This window comes from Danio rerio, chromosome 16 (assembly GCF_052040795.2).
Source record: "Danio rerio strain M-AB ecotype USA chromosome 16, GRCz13ab, whole genome shotgun sequence".
Classification (NCBI taxonomy): Eukaryota; Metazoa; Chordata; class Actinopteri; order Cypriniformes; family Danionidae; genus Danio; species Danio rerio.
In genome coordinates this window covers 33,398,352-33,418,071 of record NC_141036.1, presented here as the reverse complement: position 1 = coordinate 33,418,071, position 19,720 = coordinate 33,398,352, and the positions used below count along the sequence as shown (strand labels likewise).

The 19,720-nt window shown below is 34.5% G+C and overlaps 1 protein-coding gene across 51 annotated transcripts in view; it reads left to right on the top strand.

Moving 5' to 3' along the window:
• mef2d (myocyte enhancer factor 2d) overlaps positions 1–19,720 on the top strand; it is a 122,718-nt gene that overhangs the window by 38,251 nt on the left and 64,747 nt on the right. For 50 of the 51 annotated variants that reach the window (XM_087285140.1, XM_087285129.1, XM_087285116.1 and 47 more), the window contains exon 2: positions 9,622–10,049. In XM_087285140.1, coding sequence (XP_087141266.1) covers positions 9,996–10,049 — 54 coding nt within the window. In that variant the 5' untranslated portion in view covers positions 9,622–9,995. Of the gene's footprint in view, positions 1–9,621; positions 10,050–19,720 lie in introns of those variants that run through there. The other variant, NM_131317.1, reaches the window with a different exon arrangement.

Genomic DNA, 19,720 nt, shown 5'->3' with positions numbered 1-19,720 from the left:
GAGAGCAGATTTAATGCATAAGAAGTTAAAATGCATCTTCCTCTGCTTGTAAACTCGTAAACAAACACTTGTGATCGGTTCATGAGATTAGCCAGATTAGCCAGTACTGAACGAGTCATGAAATGTGGTTATCGGCCGATACTGATCTCCGCTGATTGATTGGAGCATCCCTAACTAAAACTGTATTGTGTACATACAAAACTAAGTGAAACTAACTAAAATTATAACAAAAACATCCTTCGTTTTTGTCTTTGTAAATGTATTTAATACATAAGCATACTGTATGTCTTTTAGAAGTACATCTATATACTTCTCTCTGCCAGGTGTTTGACCCATACGGCACGTCAGAGTCTGTAATCCTGATGCCATTGACCAGATCAATCTGGTCCCCCCTGCGTGCTGGCAGATAGCTCCCTGCAACTTTCACATGGTTGCCCTCTGAAGGGAAGCAGGGCTGCGCTAAGTCAGTACCTGGATGGGGGACCACATGGGAAAGCTAGGTTGCTGCCCGAAGTGGTATTAGTGAGACCAGCACAGAACGCTCATTCTGCAGTCTGTGTGGGTCCTAACACCCCAGAATATTGATGGGGACTCTACACTGCTCAATTAGCGCCGTCATTCAGATGAGATAATAAACCAAGGTCTTGACTCTCTGTGGTCGTTAAAAGTCCCAGGATGTCCTTCAAAAAAGAGTAGGGGTTTAACCCGGCATCCTGGCCAAATTTACCCTCAATTTGGTCTTAATTTTTTTATGGCCTCCTAACCATCCCCAAATCATAATTGGCTTCATCATTCTGTCACCTCTCCACCAATCAGCTGGTGTGTGGTGTGAAGTCTGGCGCAATCTGGCTGTTGTCGCCTCATCCAGGTGGATGCTGCACACTGGTGGTGGATGAGGAGATACCCCCTCCAAAAATGTGTTAAGCGCTTTGAGTGTCCAGAAATGTGCTATATAAATATAATTAAAGTGATGATTAATATTAAAAACAAGACTGGACATGACAGCAGCACGGTGACGGCATTGAATATGACCCGAGCAGAGACTTAAATGTAGTAATTTAACACACTTGTGCCCAATAATGGATTTTATTACCATATTAGTGATCCTCATCGCAAAGGAATCATTCATTTTAACCAGATCTTACCTAACTTAACTAGTTCACCAAATTGAACTGAATCATTTGATACGAGTTGCATCTCCATTAAGCACTCATCCACAAACTACTTACTTTTTAACATGTCTGATAATACTGCATGTGCGAGATTCAGCAGGTGAACCGAACACAAACAGTAGCCTGCTATGACTGAAGCAAACTTGAACTACTGCAGCATGGGTAAACCGAGGGCTGAAATGAAGAAATGTATGTTTATTTTATAACAGAAAGTCGTAATGGAATTTTAATAAGGGAATCATGCTTCAGTAGGGTTGCAAAATTTAATTGTAAGAAACTTTTTATATCATGGTGAATTTTTATTTATTTATTTTTTTTACTGACCGAAATTCTGCTTGCTGACTAATGTTACATATTTTTGGCATGTTGAATCTTAACATGTAAGAATTGTCACAAAAGATCTGGTTCACGTTAAAGATCCGAACTGCCCATCAATACTGTGTATCTAACCTCAAAAGCAGCCTTGCACACATGTTGTACTTAGGGCTGCTATTTTGTGGGCTGTTATATTTGAATTTGAGGATGGGTAAATGGTAGCGTTCATGTGTCCTCTAAATACATGTTTCAAAAAAGTCTTTGGTTGAGTTTTTATTATACAATATTTATTCTGATGATTTTGAATCTTGCACTTAACAAATATCTTTACTTAACAAAAAACACTAAAGCTAATAGTGAAACTAATAAAAATGCAACCAAAACTAAGCAATTTAAATATAAATTCAAAATACAAAAAATATAAAATATAAAAAATAGCAAAACTCCCTCTAAAAACCAATTAAAACTAACTGAATTGAAAAAACAAAAAGTCAAAGCGAAATAAAAACTAAAACTAATGAAAAATCTAAAACTATTATAACCTTGGTCACTGCTAATATTCATTCATAAGGTAAGAGCTTAGGTTAAACAAAACCCAAGGTTCGTCCTCAAATCTTTTTAGAAACAAACTCAATAGATTCCTCAAATTTAGCCTCTTGTGTGTGATTTTTTTTTTCTCAGAAATCAAACTTGCAATTTTCACCTCCTGAATGATACACTACATCAAACTAAGAAAGGAAATAAAACAGCCCCTTGCTGTGTCTGGACTGTTCTAGCACATTCCAGCGACCACAAAAAATGTGCTAAAAACCACACAGAATACTTATAACACCCTGACATTGTGGTGGCAAGTGAGCAAACACCACTGTTTCTCCTAAGAAAATTTAAGAATCAAGTTTAGTCATCGCATAAAACCAGCACTGTCATTTGTTAAAAGAAATTTATTTTGATAATTTTAAAAACTTTTTTTATGTGATCTATTATTTATTGTTTACAAAATTGTTTTCTAGTTTTGTATTGTTAATAGACACGGTGGCTCAGTGGTTAGCACTGTCACCTTGGAGCAAGAAAGTTGCTGGTTTGTGTCGCCAGTTGGCATATCTGTGTGGAGATTGCGTGGGTTTTTTCCTGGTACTTCGATTTTTCCCCACAATCCAAACACATGCGCTATAGGTAAATTGGGTGAACAAAATTGGCCTTCTTGTATGGGAGCATGTGAAAGTGTATGGGTGTTTCCCAGTACTGGGTTGCGGCTGGAAGGGCATCCGCTGTGTGAAATTTATGCCAGAATAGTTGGCAGTTCATTCCGCTGTATTGACTATGTTGCCCAAACTAAGGCTTGCAATCACCTTTGATTTAGCTCACCATCTGAGAAGACAGGAAGAATTATGAGGATGGTTTAGAGACTGTTATTTGTAATGTATTTTAAGCTAATCTATTTTTTTGTTTTGTTGTATTGCTAAGCTACAAAACACTAACTGAAATTAAACATTTCAATTAAATGTTGTAAATAAATCTGATTTCTTTTTTATATGTACATACTTTCACCTGACAGATCAGTGAGCAAATGAAGGGAAAGGCAGATTCTGCTTGACCAGTGTAGTCAGCATTGAATTCTACTGTGTCATAAATTGTTTATGTTTTTATTAGATATTAGAGGAATTAGTTATAATTTAAAATTTAAACCTGGTTTAAGTTATGGTTTAATATATATATATATATATATATATATATATATATATATATATATATATATATATATATATATATATATATATACATCACCTATACATACATATATATATATATATATATATATATATATATATATATATATATATATATATTACCTATACATACATATATATATATATATCAAACCATATATATAAAATTTGCCATTAGTGATTTTCTAATTTATTCTGTAATATTTAAAATGAACTAGAAAACATTGCTTTAAATCATATATAGACTAATGCAGTATAACTTTTTACCATTTTATAATAAACTTATTAGAGTAAAACATAAACAATCCCATTTATAACAAAAGTTCAGTGCTGAATACACTAGAAAGCATTAGGAGCAGTGAGAGGGAAAGGATCGGCATAGGACCTCGAGCCAGGAATCGAACTCGGGTCCCCGTGAGCACCTTGGTGCTATATGTTTCATGCCTTCAAACGCCACCTCACATTCACTGTGTGTCAGGATTGCCAACTGAGTCGCAAGTTATTTATTTAATGAAGAAAAGATTCTCGCAGCTTCTCCAACCACAGCAAATTCCGTTTTTACTGTTGATATTTGGCGCCAGTTAATCAGGACGCAACGATTTTTTTCATTTAAACTCGGATGAAAACACTGCTTTATTTGCACTTCTTTTATGTGATAATCCAGTTTTGCGCATAAAGTTAATTAGCATTTCTGGATGGAAACATAGCTACAGTACTGTCAAAGGCATTTGCCCCTACCACCTCCCCATCATTCTCCCTTTCTTTTTAGATAATCTAAAACAATTGTCAGATTATTATGTTGCATAATATTTTTGCAGCATAAGTAGACTTTAGAGGGAAAAACAAAAATGTTGCTGTGGACTCCAAACACTCTAAAAACAGATATTTCTACTTTCCAGTTTTGTAAAACTTTTAATAAAATCATATTTTTTAAGTTTTTTTTTTTTTAACTATTCACTGAATTGTTCTTTTGATTTACTGCATAACCTCCCTCTTGAAATCTTTATTTAATAATAATAATAAAAAAATAATGCTATAAGGTTACCAACTGGTGCTTCATGAGCTCTCTGTGGTCAGAGACTCCGGCTGTGAGGAACCGCAGTCTGAGGACACTTTCCAGGTCCCTGGTGAAGTGACTGAGATCAGAGCTGGGAATTAGCCCCTCTCAACGCTCACAGGGTGAAAGGTCAAACTCTGACTCTCATTGCAGATAAAGAAGTCTTTTCATGTGCTGGCCCTGCAGACCAAAACACACACGGACTCAGAGTCGCTTTGAACTCAAGCCTGTGCTGCTGAGGAAACCTTTCCTGTCAACACATCCTCTCCATTTGGAGTCTGAAAACGCACATAAACCTGAACACGCACACACACCGTTCAGTGTTTTACTGCGAAAGAAGTGAAGAAGCTTGTGACGGGCACTGCTTTGTCATGCCCTGCAGCTTACACTGAGTGTAAAAGTTCGTGAGCTAGTGCGTTCTGACCTTTTCTGTCACTCTGGATGCTGGAACAAACAGAAAATATTGTGAATTTTTAGTCTTTTGTGCCTTTTTCACTTGGTTTCTTTTTATGCCTAAATAGGGGCCTAAATATGCCTAAATAGGGGTCCATATTTGCTTGACACTATCAAACCACCACTTACTCTAACTCTTAATTCTCTGAACACTTAACAGTTCCTTGGTATAATCAGCACATCTTGTTTGACTCTTCTTGTTGAATCGCTAAATGCATCTTCCTTTGTAAGTCGCTTTGGATTAAAAACTTTGCTAAATGTAAACGTATTTTCATCGTTGGACAAACTGGTCTAGCACAGTATTTATTTATTTTTAACCATGAAAATTATGTATTCACAGCTTGCACATACTATGCACAAGTGCTTTGAATTGTTTGTGAACTACTTGGATTGTGCACCAGTTATGTGGACATACAAGTAAATAAACTACAACCATTGTTTTCAGCAGTCAAAAGCCGTTCCCCGTATTTCATATAGAGTCGTATTTTGTAATTGTGCATATTTGAGATGTTCAGGCGTGTTTTAGATGATTTATGATTACCTGACTGGATGTCAGTCATTCCAGTGAAAACTATTACAGCAGTGCAACAGTTAGCAGTGTTTTTGGCTAAAAGTTATTCTGTACAATATTATAAACAACCTGCAGATTTTTACGTTTAATAAATAATTATGTTGATTTCCCCTGAAAAAAAAAACAAATACTTTGTTTCATATGCCTTTCTGTTAGAAATGCACTAAAATGATGTGCCAAAACTGTAAATTCTGTACACACTTAACTAAATGCCAAAAATTCTTTGTAATAATTATCTATTATTAAATTATATAAAGCATTTTTAAAATTTAACTAAATAACTGAAATTATAAAAATAAAAACACAAGCCAATTAAATAATAATTTAAATTTTTTTTTTATTGACAGTGAATTAGTTAAAATTTATTATGTTACCAGTGTTTCCATGACCACACATGCTTGCTGCTTGCAATAGCGATACTAAGTATATCAAATCATTCTTTTCTGTCAGTGTGATGTTTGAGCGTACCATGCTTTTCTGGTGAGCATGTGCGGGTTATAGATAGTTATACAACTACAAGAGTGCAATAAATGTATACAAAAAATATTGAGCTATTTTAAATGGCTAGTCAACAGAGTAGTCTACTTTTCTTGTGCTTTGAATGGCTGGGCACAAGCCATTGAAATTTATGGGTTTCATAGAGTATTGTTTCTCACGTTTTCAAATGTGTAAAGTATTATGTAAAGTAATTTTGCGTGACTTTTTAAATTTTGAATTAAACTCAATAACTTAAATTATACTGATAAAAAAACACAAGCCAACTAAGCAATCACATCTTTTTAATTTTATTGACTGAATAATTTGAAAGATATCATTTTGCTAATGCTTCCTTGACCACACATACTTGCTGCTTGTAACGGCGATACAAAATATACCAAATAATGTTCTGTCAGTGTGGTATTTCAGCAAACTATGCTTTTCTGGTAAGCATGATAGATTCATAGATGATTATAAACCTACAAGAGTGCAATACATATATACCAAAATATTGAGCTAATTTAAATGGCTAGTGAACAGAGTACCTCTCTTGCACTTCGATTGAACAGGTGCAACACAAGCCAATAAAATGAATGGGTTTTATAGAGCGTTGTTTTTCGTGTGTGAAAGGCGCTTTACACTGCACAGTAATGATGACTGGAGTGAAATCTGCATACTTAATACTGGGACAGCAGTCTTTTTTTGGCTTATACTTTCAGGCATCTTTCTTTTTCCACTTTTAGCGGACAAATATTTGGTGCATTTTTAGTTGCTGTTTATTATTTTGTTCTGTTATATACCTGTACATTGATCTTTTTTATTCATTATTTTTAACAAATAATTTAAAAGCTTTGTTGACTGCCGCTTGCGGAGAAATTTAAGATTTGTACTAGGGATGAGCTGATAAAAAGATAGTATATCTATAACGATAATATCGACAACAAAGTGTATGTCAATAACAATAAGCTCTGGACTTTTTAAATCTATATTGATCCAAGAGCCAATCACACTGCAGAAATGTGCATCAATGGGAATCTAAAAGTGTGTTGATAATTTTTGTCTACTCAAAGCTTATCGGCTGTAAATATGTTATGATACTCTTTCAAATCTGGAATCATTAACATTTTTTACTATCGAAATATATATTGTTATCGTTCCATATGGAAAATAATTATTAAGATTGCATTTTTGCCATATCGTCCAGCCCCAAGTTGTACACAAATCTCAGAAATTGTGAAAAGCTAATAGTGATTTTAATTTATCGGAATTTAACTTATTAAGATACATTCTTTTTTATCAGCTTAAAAATATTATTAGTTGTCAGTATTAGACAAAATTTACCTGTCAGAATTATAATTTTTTGTTCAGCTTTCTCAGGCTTTAAGGCTTGTAATAGTGAAATATGGTTTTCTGTGTGAAAAAATGGCCCCTTGAGATCTGCTACGTTTGTGTTCTCACGGTGCCATCGGCCAATCAGAATTGTTATGATATAATTTTGACTTCTCAGATGGCTTGAACAAATGGTGACCCTTTGAAAATGTTTACTTTACTAAAAGTAATCTGATTGGAAAAAAACAAGGTGGAAACATTTTTCCACTTCCTTCTTCCCAAATATAAATATAGTATAAAAGTATAAAATATGTGCTTTCTCGAAGATCAGTTTCTTTTTTATTGCATGGAAAGTGGCTCTGAATTGACACCTTGTAATTTGCCTTGTTGAAATGCAGCTTGGCCTCATCAGATTATCTCTAGCATGTGCACTCTGACCTGATGAAGGGAAATGAGGAAGTTTGCAGGCTTTGCTGATCAGGGAGTCATCTTGTGTCAGCAGTCATATGGGGATGTGTGAGCGTGACTGTTTTCAGTCTGGATGTATATATAGAATTCTGTTTTAAGCCCCTGGTTGTTGTTTTTTTTTAATCGCAGCCAGAGATAATAATAGCATGTTTTAAAATTATCCTGGCCCATATGACAATTGTTAGACTGCAGTAAATTCATTCATGCAGGCGTTCATTCACACACACACACACACACACACACACACACACACACACACACACACACACACACACACACACACACACACACACACACACACACACACACACACACACACAAGTAGTACACAAACGAATGCTGTCTCACTTCCAGGCATCTTTTCTCACTCTCCAATTCTTCTTTTTTTCCTGTTGTTATATTTAAAGTGAACATTTCTTCTCAAAAGATTCAAACGTAGCTGAAATAGGCATGTTTATTAAACGGTTAAAAGGGGTACTTGAGTTGAGCTGGATGACACTCTCAAGCACTGAGACACTTGAGCAGGTGTTTCCCTGCAGGTGAAGATGCTTTAGCTCTGCAAGCAGCATCAGCGTCAGCGGTTTCTCAACCAGAGCACAGACTCTGTCAGGCTTATACGTGAGTGTCATGATATGTGCGGTTTAGGGGAAACCCAGATATGGCGGCGGCTCAAGGTTCATCAGGCAGCTCTTTTTAAGCTTTAAAGTTCCCAACCTGAAAACATGGCAATATCAGGGAATTTTTAAAGTGTCATTTCAAGGCATGGAAAAGTTATTGAAATTGAAGGTCTTAAAAGGTCATGGAGAATGAATTATTTCATAGTTTATTATTAAGTATTTGTTCAGCCGGAGAAGATTGTGTGTGTTCAGTGTCTATACAAGGGTTTAAAAATGTCATTTACTGATAATAAAAGAATGCTTGTTACGCAGAGTTTGTGTTAATAACAGACAATTGAATGATCACATGCAGACCACAGGGATATTTACAAGTCTTGCTCATTAATGTTTTATCTTAGAAATTGTTATTATTAATAATATTGTAGCAATATTTTATTTGTTCTCATACACTCAAAAAATGTTTTGCTGCTTGTTTAATCTAGTTATTTAAAATCAATTGAAACAACACAATTCTTTAGTTTTTTGGAACAACCTGTTTTATGTTGAATCCACTTAAATGTGTTCAAATGAAGTTAACCTAATTGATTTAAATTGGGACAACATGAAGAAATACGAATCAGTCAGCAGAGTATGAGAGTTAAAATTCTGATTATAGATTATGAATTTTGGGTATTGATATAAATTGATCAGAAATATTGACAATGAAAAGATTATTTAAAGTAAGCGCTGTTGTTTTAAACACTTGAGTAATAATGCTGAAATTTAAGTTTTGCCATTACGGGATTAATTTTGCTAAAATGATTTACAAATATGTTACTTATGAAATTAAATTGATTTTTTTACAGTGCTCAGCAGATATACGTACACCTCTCACAAATCTATCTTTTAAATTCATGAGTTTATTAGGAAGCTATAAAACATATGTGTGCATAATGCATATACATTAGATTAGTCAGTACTGAAGCCAAATCTGGAGCTTATCTAACAAAATAACTTACAATAACGGTTCAGAAACACCCAAATTTATATGTTGTAGAAAAGTATTAAATTCAAAATTAAGAATAGAGGAAAAGCAAGTGAATAAAAAAAGAAAAATTTTAGTTGAAATTTTATAGGTTGCAATTTTTTTTTTCAATATTTTGCTTGAATTCAATTGTTTTATCTTTCAATTTCTAAATTTGTTTGGTGACTAAAATATTATTTTAATAAAAATATTTATTTGTTTTGTATAAATCTGTTTTGTTTAAATGCACCAAAATACATTGCCTATATTAACAAAAAAATTGATAAAATTTCATTTTCAAAATGAGGTATACTCAGTTATGCTGAGCACTTTATTTCTCTTCCGACCCCCTTCAAACTAAATTAAATATATTGATCAATTGACTCCTCAGTTTGGTTTTTAAGTCCTGTTTTTTTCTTCTTTCTTTCACAGAATTCATTACAAGACCCTCATCATCTCCATCACCAGATTTTTCCAGGGGGGGTTTGGATATCAGAACAGACACCTGTCGGATGACATGCACCCTGAGCAGACCATGATCTGAAGGCCCTACCAGGAGGCCACACACTTTCTTTCTTCCTTCCCTCCTTCCTTTTTTGTCAGTGGAGGAAGACGGGTGAGCCCAGCTGCCTCAGACAGGTGGCAGAAAGAGAGAGAGAGAGACTCTCTCACACACACTCATCTTCATACACCAAGACGAACAGCCACTGTTGTGCTCCTTTAACTGCCTGGAGAACATTTGACCTCTGACCTCACCACACCCCCAACCTTGCCCTTCCACCCCTGCACGGCCAATCACAGCAGCCATGGGGAGGAAAAAGATCCAGATTCAGCGAATCACAGACGAGCGTAACAGACAGGTGAGCTCATAGCCTGACTTTCTGCGCAATGACTACACATTGCAGAATTCATTTCAGTTTTCAGTGCTGTCAGAACTATTTATATTTTTATATTAAAATAAAAGAATAATAGTATAATAGCAGTGAATTCAGGCTCACCACAGTTCTACGTTTACCCATTTCTAATGTTAATTTGTCATTTTAATTAATGCTGTGGCAATATTTCCCTGAGGTACTAACAACGGTATCGAATATCATTATTTTTAAAAGTATCGTATCGAAGTCAAGTATTACGACAACACAAGTTTTGAATTCGATTTTTTTAAAACACTATTACTGTTATCTGTGAGTACCGCTGTCTTTTTTTATTATGTTCATTAAATTATGTCAGATATGTTACGTTTTTCTAATTTAAAATATTAACCAAAAGATTTTTTTTTCTAATTTACATGTTAGTGTAATCTAATTTTCACTACAAGTGCACAAGTTCATTCATTCGGTTTAGTCCCTTTATTAATCTGGGGTGACCACAGCGGAATGCATCGCCAGCTTATCCAACATTTGTTTTATGCAGCGGATGCCCTTCCAGCCGCAATCTCGGGGAAACATCCACACATACCCACTTACATTCATACACAACGTACAATTTAGCCCACCCAATTCACCTATACCACATGTCTTTGGACTGCGGGAGAAACCGGAGCACCCGAAGAAAACCCACTTGAACGCAGGGAGAACATGCAAACTCCTCACAGAAACTGTGTCGCCTGCACAAGTTCAACTGTGAACAATTAATTGCTGGCTGTAGTTCCCTTGATGGCCACCAGTGTCATGTAAAAATAATAACCATGATTTCATGCTTGCACCAGTTTCGCGTTCACCCATTTCAGCCTTAAAAAGTTTCATTTTACTTAATGCTGTTGCAATTTTTTCATGTGGTACCAAAAATGGTATTGAATTTCGATATTTTTGAAGGTATCATACTGAAGTGTGGTATTATCACAACAGTATTGAATTAGAATTTTTAAAAACACTATTACTGCTATCTATAAGTGCCACTGTCTTTTTCATTTTGTTGATTTTATTATGTTCGATATGTTAAGTTTTTATGATTTTAAAATATTAAGCAAAATTTTGTCAAATTTACATGTTTGTGTTACCTAATTTTTCTCTAAAAGCGCACAAGTTCAACCGTGAACAATTATTTGGTGGCTGCGCTTCACTTAATGGCTACTGGTAGGGCTGCACAATATATCGTTTCAGCATTGATAATGCAATGTGCGAATCAGGAATTTAAGTTCAGAGATTTTAAGTTCATTTAAGCCATTTGGACACAAGATTATGATGTTTTCTGCTTTAACGATTAGATTAGATTCAATTAATTGGGTTTATATGTTTATAAATAGAAGGAAAAAGTTTATAAATTATATAACATGGAAGAAAAATATATAATTATATACAATTGAAGTCAAAATTATTAGCCCCCCTGAATTATTAGCCACTCTGTTTATTTTTTTTTCTTTCAATTTCTGATATTTTTTCACCACATTTACAAACATTATAGTTTTAATAACTTATTTCTAATCACTGGTTTATTTTATCTTTACTATGATGACAATAAATTATACAACTAATACTAATACTACTAATAATACTTTACTAGATATTTTTCAAGACACTTCTATACAGCTTAAAGTGACATTTAAAGGCTTAACTAAGTTAATAAGGTTAACTAGGCAGGTTAGGGTAATTAGGCAAATTATTATATAAAGATGGTTTGTTCTGTAGACTCTCAAAAAAAAAATTTTGACCTTAAAATGTTTTTTTATCAATTAAAAACTGCTTTTATTATAGCCGGATTAAAACAATTAAAAAACATATTATCGGACATACTATGACAATGTACTTGCTCTGTTTTTATAAAAAGAAGACACTGTTATTTTTCATTATTAGATTTCTAAATCTCTGTACTGTTAGACTCCACCAAAAACCATAAAGTGTTGTTTATATAATTTTTATCTTTGTTCTATTGTTTTCATCTGTGCTTTAAATTATATTACTGTGTGTATTTTTGTAGAATTGTGTATATTTTATACAGATGCACTTCCCTACAAAATTATTAAAATCAATGTAAAATTGTGAGTTTTTTTTAAATAGTTATCTTTTGAAATTATATTAATATCACCATATTGCAGGAAAACAAAATATCGCAATGTCAGCTTTTTCCAATATCGTGCAGCCCTTGCTACTTGAAGTCTTAAAAATAATAGCAGTGAATTCCCAGTTCCACCCAATTTCAAAGATTTTCATTTTAATTAATGCTGTTGCAATATTTTCATGTGGTATCAAAAATGGTATCGAATATTAATATTTTTGATGGTATCATATCGAAGTTCAGTATTATGACACTAGTTTTGTATTTGCAGTTGGAAAAAGTCTATTTCAACAACTTTGTCTAAATCAATGCACCGAATATTCACAGGAGAGTCTCGAAAACATTATTGGCGTTTAACCTGAAATCCTTATTTCTTGTGTCTCTTGTGAGTTGCATCTGAAATGTAGATGTCTTACAAGGCAAACAGCATGAGGCAAAATTTAATCTTGCTCCTCTAGTGCATCACAGTCATTGCTGTTGGTTTATAGTTATGTTAAAGCACTTTTTCCTGTCCCAATTTAATGAAAAGAGACGACTACAAGTTAACTACTCATAGGTTGTCATCCCTAAGGATGTAAACACTATTGCTTTCAAAACATTACTGTTTGTTTGTGCGCTTTTTCAATTTCTGGCAGAGGCAGCAGATTTTTAGTTTTCATTACCTTGCACTTACGCACTTGTCCCTTCAGTATTATTATTAGTTCTTGTCAAAAATGTTCAGTATGGTTGTAGTCATATTTGTTAATAGCTGATTCTTTTTTAATTAATCAGCATCTGACAGTTTTTAATACTTAATTATAATTATGATTTTGCATACTTAATCTAAATGTAATTTTAAACAATTCAAAGATCAATTAACAAGCAGTACATGATAATAGGATGCATGAAATTGGAAAAAATTAACATTGTGATATTTTATTTTTCTGCCTTACATATTGCGATATTGAGCATAATTTCACCAGTTGGCTTCTACTGTATAGCTCTATTTAGAAAGAATTTGTAAATTCTGTACACAAACTTAGGCCAGTACAAATTTGTAGGCCAGCACATCTGCATGAAATATAATAAACAAATCACAAGCATTGGTAAATACAGTAGTAAAGATACAAATAAAATAAATATTGCTTTTTTGTTAAATTTGAATGTACTAGTATTCAATTACATAAATTAAATTATCAAATGTAAAATAACCATGTATGGACTTTAATGATCTTTCTTTAAGTTACAAACATGATCAATCATTGATGCCTGAATGCTTAAAACTAGCTTGTAATGCTTATGCTCGATTCACACGGGGTTTCACAACGCTTGACAGAGGCGTGTCTGTAGTTGGGGCTGACGCAATCGTCATAGCAGCATCAGCCAATTCAAATAAGTGCACAATCCACTACTGTCTGAGTTGGTGTACTTGCATAAAGCAATCTGATTGGCTGGTGCATCCATTGACACTTAAAAGGTTGAGAAATTCCCAATGCTGCTGAATCACCGCTGATGGATCCACAATGCAGTTTGACAATGCCTGACATCACCCATTCAAGGTGAACGGGAAGCGTTGACGCTGACGCCCCGTGTAAATAGACATGGGACGATAACCGGTTTCAAGGTTTACCGTGGTTTGGAAAAGTCAAGGTTTTAAAACCGCTAAAATTTTCTGCCATACGGATCCCACGGTCTAGCAAGTTTTTTATTTAAATTTTTTTAACAACTACTTCATTTAGTGTTTTAGCCTTGTTTACCGCACATCGTTAAGTGATGCGCAGACACAAATTTAGTTTTGTTTACTTATTATTTGTATTTATTTTTATGAATTAAACCTCGAATATAAAGTATTTTTGGAAACATAAAAGCATTTACACACACCGCGTAGCTGCCAGCTTCTTGGATCTGTGTTTTCTTTCTTCAGGCGGAAAAAAAATCCTTTTCTGTGATTGCTCATGTTTCGTGCTCTTGTTTTATTTTATTTTGATTTACAGCAAAATTAAAAATACTGTATTTTACTGGCACCAAGAAGATATTTCCCAGAATGCAACTTTAAATTACAGTGACATTCTGCATAACCGTTCTAAAGTAAAATGCTGTTCACTTTACAGTTAAATACAGTGTAATTTACAGAAATTGTTGACAGTGCATCTCAAGCAGAAAAGGAAATACACATCAAAAATTACTGGTAAGCCTACGCTTCAGCAAACATCTGAAAAACAAATCGCTCATAAACCAACATCCAAGCATGCTATGAGATCATCAATGCAGTGGCTTAATTTATATCCAAAAAAGGAAAGATATCTAAAGATGCCTTTTCAGGTTGTAAAGAAATCTGTATTGTGGTGATTTATTTGAATTATTTAGCTTTTAACTTAGTTTAGTTTCAAAATATTTAAAATCTTTCTTAGAATAAAATATATTGTATTAAATGGGGAAATTTTTTTTTTTTTCCCCAGACAATTTAAAGAACATATATTAGAGCAGTAATCACAATACCGTGAAACTGTAATATTTTTATGCAAGGTTATCTCTCTGTCAGAATCTTATTCTGGCCCATGTCTACGTATGAATGGGATGTTAAACTCACAGACCTTAGAAATAAATGCAAATAATCAAAGTGTAACAAAAAAACTGTGGCTTCTGGTTAACTATAATCCTGACTCCACATTTTAGATTATGTGATTTTTATATTGCAAATAATCACATTGCGATATCGATGCTGAAGCGATATATTGTGCAGCCCTACTTGACAACGTTGAAACCGTCTGATTGTCTTTTTTTTTTTTTTGGTTACAAAAGATTTAATTATAGCCCAATAGCCCAGTAATATCATTTTTTTTATCCAACATAACATTTATAAAAAACTGGGTTTGTATGTGTGAAGATGCCTAATGACAATGTATTTACATATAGTTCTACTTCTGCTGTCTCTGCTCCTTGTGTTCCTATAGATAAATCTGTCATAATAAAAAAATATACTACAAACTTATTTAAATGGTTTGCTGTGTTGGGATGACTTTCTCCTCCCCGGTGCATAATCTTGCCCTCCGTGTTCAAGATGGTCGTGAATGTGTGGCAAATGGTTTTGTGGTCACAGTTGTGCTGAGAGGTGGAGGGACTCTGACCGGAGCAGGTGTGCAAACTCAACCTTCTTGTGCTTCGCTGTGTCAGCGCTCTCTGTCTCCCTCAGGTGTGCCTGACTAATCACATTTTAACAAAGTTACCACAAAAAAAAAGAAGACTTGTAGTTTGTCTGACCCAGATTAGGCCTCATTTTTGTACTAAATATCACTTTTAATTGAGATTTCTTTCTGAAGATTATCTGGCTTTGCACATCTCACACCTAATGACCTTCCTGAGATGTAACACGCATTTGAGCAATTAAAGAATTAAAGAGTGTGAGAAGAGGACGTGAACTACTGTCTTTGCAGCATTGAAATCTGCCTTTTAATTACCAAACTCCATGGCTGAGGCGAGTCTATAGGAACAATGTAGAAGTTCAGAGGTTTCCAGAACTGACAGACGGCAGCAGGTGAGAGTGCGAGTTTGAGCCCGTGTGTGCAGTAAAGGTCAGTAGGTAAGCATTCGGCCTTGAGGTTAATTGGATCGAGAGAGGAGCGGAAAAAAGTCGGGTCGCTGCCTCTCAACATTCCTCACAATGATAAAGTTGTGTCCTCCTGTTGCCATTGGTTACCTGCGACTTTTCTATTTTCGACAGCAATTATGCTGCTGGTGTTTGTCCTGGTGCTGGTGGTGAAGAGAGAGAGAACATCAGCTCACTGATTGTTGAGGTGGAGAAGATTCTTTCACCTAATAGAAAGGGGCTTTTATATACTGAGGTGCAATCACTGTCTGCTAACGCTGTCAAGCTCTTAAGGTTTGAACAGAAAAAGTAACTTTTTGTTTTTGAGTCGACACTTTTGGTTGCAGAAAGTGGTAGAACTTTGCACATCAGGGTTTTTTTGAGAGAGAAGGATTGGCTGATCTCAAGTCAACTGCATAAAGTCTTATAGGACTAGTTGGCCAGAGATTTTTAAAAAGTTCTGTCTATTTATTCACCCTCATGTGGTTCAAACCTGGATGATTTTCTTTCGTTGAATGCAAAAGAGTGTTTTTCTAAGAGTTTGCTTGGTCTTTTCATTGCTTTCTGAGGTCTGGAGCTTAAAAGCTGTGAAAACCACACAAAAGCCCAATAGACGTACCATAACAGTGGTCAATATGAGTATTTGACTTTGTCTTTAGATGTTTTCCAGCCTCTTTTAAATAAGCATATTTACCCGAGAAGCAGAATTTTTAATATTTACCTCTTCATTTTTGAATGTCAACCTTTCTTCCTGTATGTTTAACAATATTTAAATGTGTGATGGTTGTTTTGTATTATTGAAAGTAAGATTTTTTGGGGGTCTAGAATCATTTCTAGTCAAATTAGACTGGTTTGTTTCTTGAGTTTAACTATCTGATTGACATCATTTGATTACTTCAATTTTCGAGTTTAAAAAGCTTATTGACTTATCGTATAGATTGACTCACTCATTCTGGTCATGCCATAAAATTAGTTCATTTTGGCAGAACGTTTTTAGTTGTTTATTTGAAGTATATGGGATTAATCTGTCCCCAGAGCCAAAATTGGGCATTATTGGAGACACCTCAGAAATAGGAAATAAAAATAAATCACAGGCAGTATATTTGTGCTTTATATTAGGAAAAAAATAATTTAACAAAATTAGAAGTTATGTATTGCCAATGGAAGAAATGCTATATGTGATGCAAACAAATGTGATATGCGATTATTTTTTTTATAATCTGGAAACCAATTATGTTTTCTATCGATGATGCTGACTTGTAACTCATTATAGGTGAGATTGATTTGGCAAATGTCGAGTTTTGAAGCCTACACAATTCTCTATAAATTATTTCTTTTTTATATTTAATTAAATGCTTTTTCTCTTATGCTTTCTGGATGACATTGTATGATGTTGTGTCCTACTGTCAGCGTATTGTGAAATGACCTTTGTACTTTTTTTCTGTCTGTTCATGTTATTGTTTATTTTCTTTTGCTAAAAACAATAAAAAGATATTAAAAAAACTAATTATAAGAGATTATTGACAGTGATTAACAACTTCAACATGCTTTTTACTCACATAAAAATGTTTAACCTCAACAGAAAAGCATCTTAGATAATTATATTCATTTATTATATAGATAATTATATCAATTAGTTTGCTTCTCGACTTTAACTCACTGAAAGACTCAATTATCGGTCAGTAACATTTTTACTTTCTAAGTATTTTTAATTTATTATACAGACCTCAGCAGAAGAATCTCACATTATCAGACTGATTCTTTTGTTTAAATTACTGACTTGGTGACTTTTATTTTACACTCCTGAATCATTTCTACACCTCTTTGACAGAAAAACTATCAAGTAGTCATTACGTATTTAGTCTTCCTGAGTTGCACAATTACTTGAATAGATTATTTGGTTAAAAAAGTTTACCTGCTGAAATGAATTGGAACCTATCCCAGACATAGCAGCTCATATCTTGTGAAGTGTGAAATGTTAGGAAAAAATATTTAATCAGTAGTGTTTTTCATGCTTATGCTCCGATGCAGCCTTCACGTGGTCGCATAGCCCTCACCGTGGGCGTCTCTAACACGCACCACTCAAATATGTAACTGCATGTCATAATGACGCATAGCGAAAGCTCTGTGATTGGTCAGCTTGGTAGCGCTGATGAGTTTGGACGTGACCAAGAGCCACGCGAACCCATCGGAGTGTTTACAAGTGTCGAGTCGTGTAAAGAAGCTCCAGATGGAAAGTTTTGTTTTGTGTTTACCTTATTATTAAAGTTGTTAATCATAAGGTAATCCGCCGGTTCCAGCCTTAAAATGAGCAAGTTTGAGCCACTTGTACATTAAGGAATGTTGAGAAAAAACAAAACACCAGCAAAGAAACTCAAACATAAAAACCTCACTGCCAGCTAGCGTTTTAGAAGTGTTATTGCAGAGCAACACAAACAGCATGCAGACCTATGAGCGCACGGCAACGTGCAAGGTGTGTGCTGTGGGTCACTGCAATCACTCGAATCACTCAAGCTTTAGTCCCTTATTTATCAAGGATCACCAAAGCGAAATGAACCAGCAACTATTCCAGCATATGTTTTACGCAGCAGGTACCCTTCCAGCTGCAACTCAGGACTGGGAAACACCCATGGGAAAAGTGCAAAGCGCAGGGCACAAACGCATTAGAGGCTTGTCAGAATCCACTTTTGCCAATATAAGGATGGAAAAATCAGCTTTGCGCATAGTCTAAAAGAGTTGAGCTTATTTTCTTAATGAGTTATAGGTGTGTTTTGAGAATAAACCAATCAGAGTCTCATTTCCCATTTCCTTTAAGAGTCAGTTGGGTCGCGCCAAGGTGCATTTGCTATTCACATGTCGACTTTGTAAGTGGAAAAACTGAGCACTTCACTAACAAGAAAACAGTTAAACAGCATCTGCAGAGCGAGAATGAGAGACAAGCCTTCTCATTATCTACTTTCACATTCGCTATCGTGGATAGGGAAACCTTGTACGCACAGACATCAATTAGCCTATAAATAATTTATTTTGTTTGTTAAGCGCAAATATTCGTTTCAAAACTAATTCTAAATTCAGTTCTAATTTCCAGCAAATTAATAAATAGACAATAATAATGAAGTTATTATTGTGAAGTATTTTTGTGTAGTTATTATGAAGTAATGAAGTGCTCAAAAACCTGGGTTATATCCTAAAACACATGCTGTGCCCCATATGGTCTAAAACCTGACAGGTGTACAAATCTAAGCTTGTTTTTAATAAAACAAATATAAATATGCATATAATAAATAATACTGCTAATAATAATAACATTATACAAAAGCAAATTGTTATGAATAAACTGAAAAAGACCCCGAGATGAAGGCATGAAGGCAGTGGTTTTATATTTATGTAGGCTAGAAAATAATATGTTTTGTAATATTTTAATCCTTATATTTTTATCCTGTATATATTCTTATAATATATTATATATATCCTTAATATTTTAATTATTTTTCATATGTAAAGATATTTGCGTATTGCTTACTGCGTGTATTAAGCACAATAGACCGGCTTTGTTCTGGTCAACTGAAAAATCTATATCTAATAGTTTCTCAAAATAGCAATGCGCCAGCAATATACCTTATCACGCCTCCCTTTTTAGGCCAGAATGCCAATGGGTGCACATATGAGCGCAAATGCATTTGCTATTTAAACAGCGTGGCGCAAAACATCAAAACGACTCTTGCGCCAAGCTGAAACTAGCAAACAACAATTGTGTCGCGCCTTGCGCCACATTGCGCCGGGTCTATAATAGGGCCCTTACACACTAGGCCAATTTAGTTTATCGACTCATAGTGTATGTCTTTGGACTGTGGTGGAAAACAGAGCACCCGGAGGAAGCCCACATGAACAGACGCATATGTACGCACACAGCCTCTCCTCTTCTCTTTTCGCTGTATCTCTCTTTCTCTTGCTCTCAGAACATGCCAACTC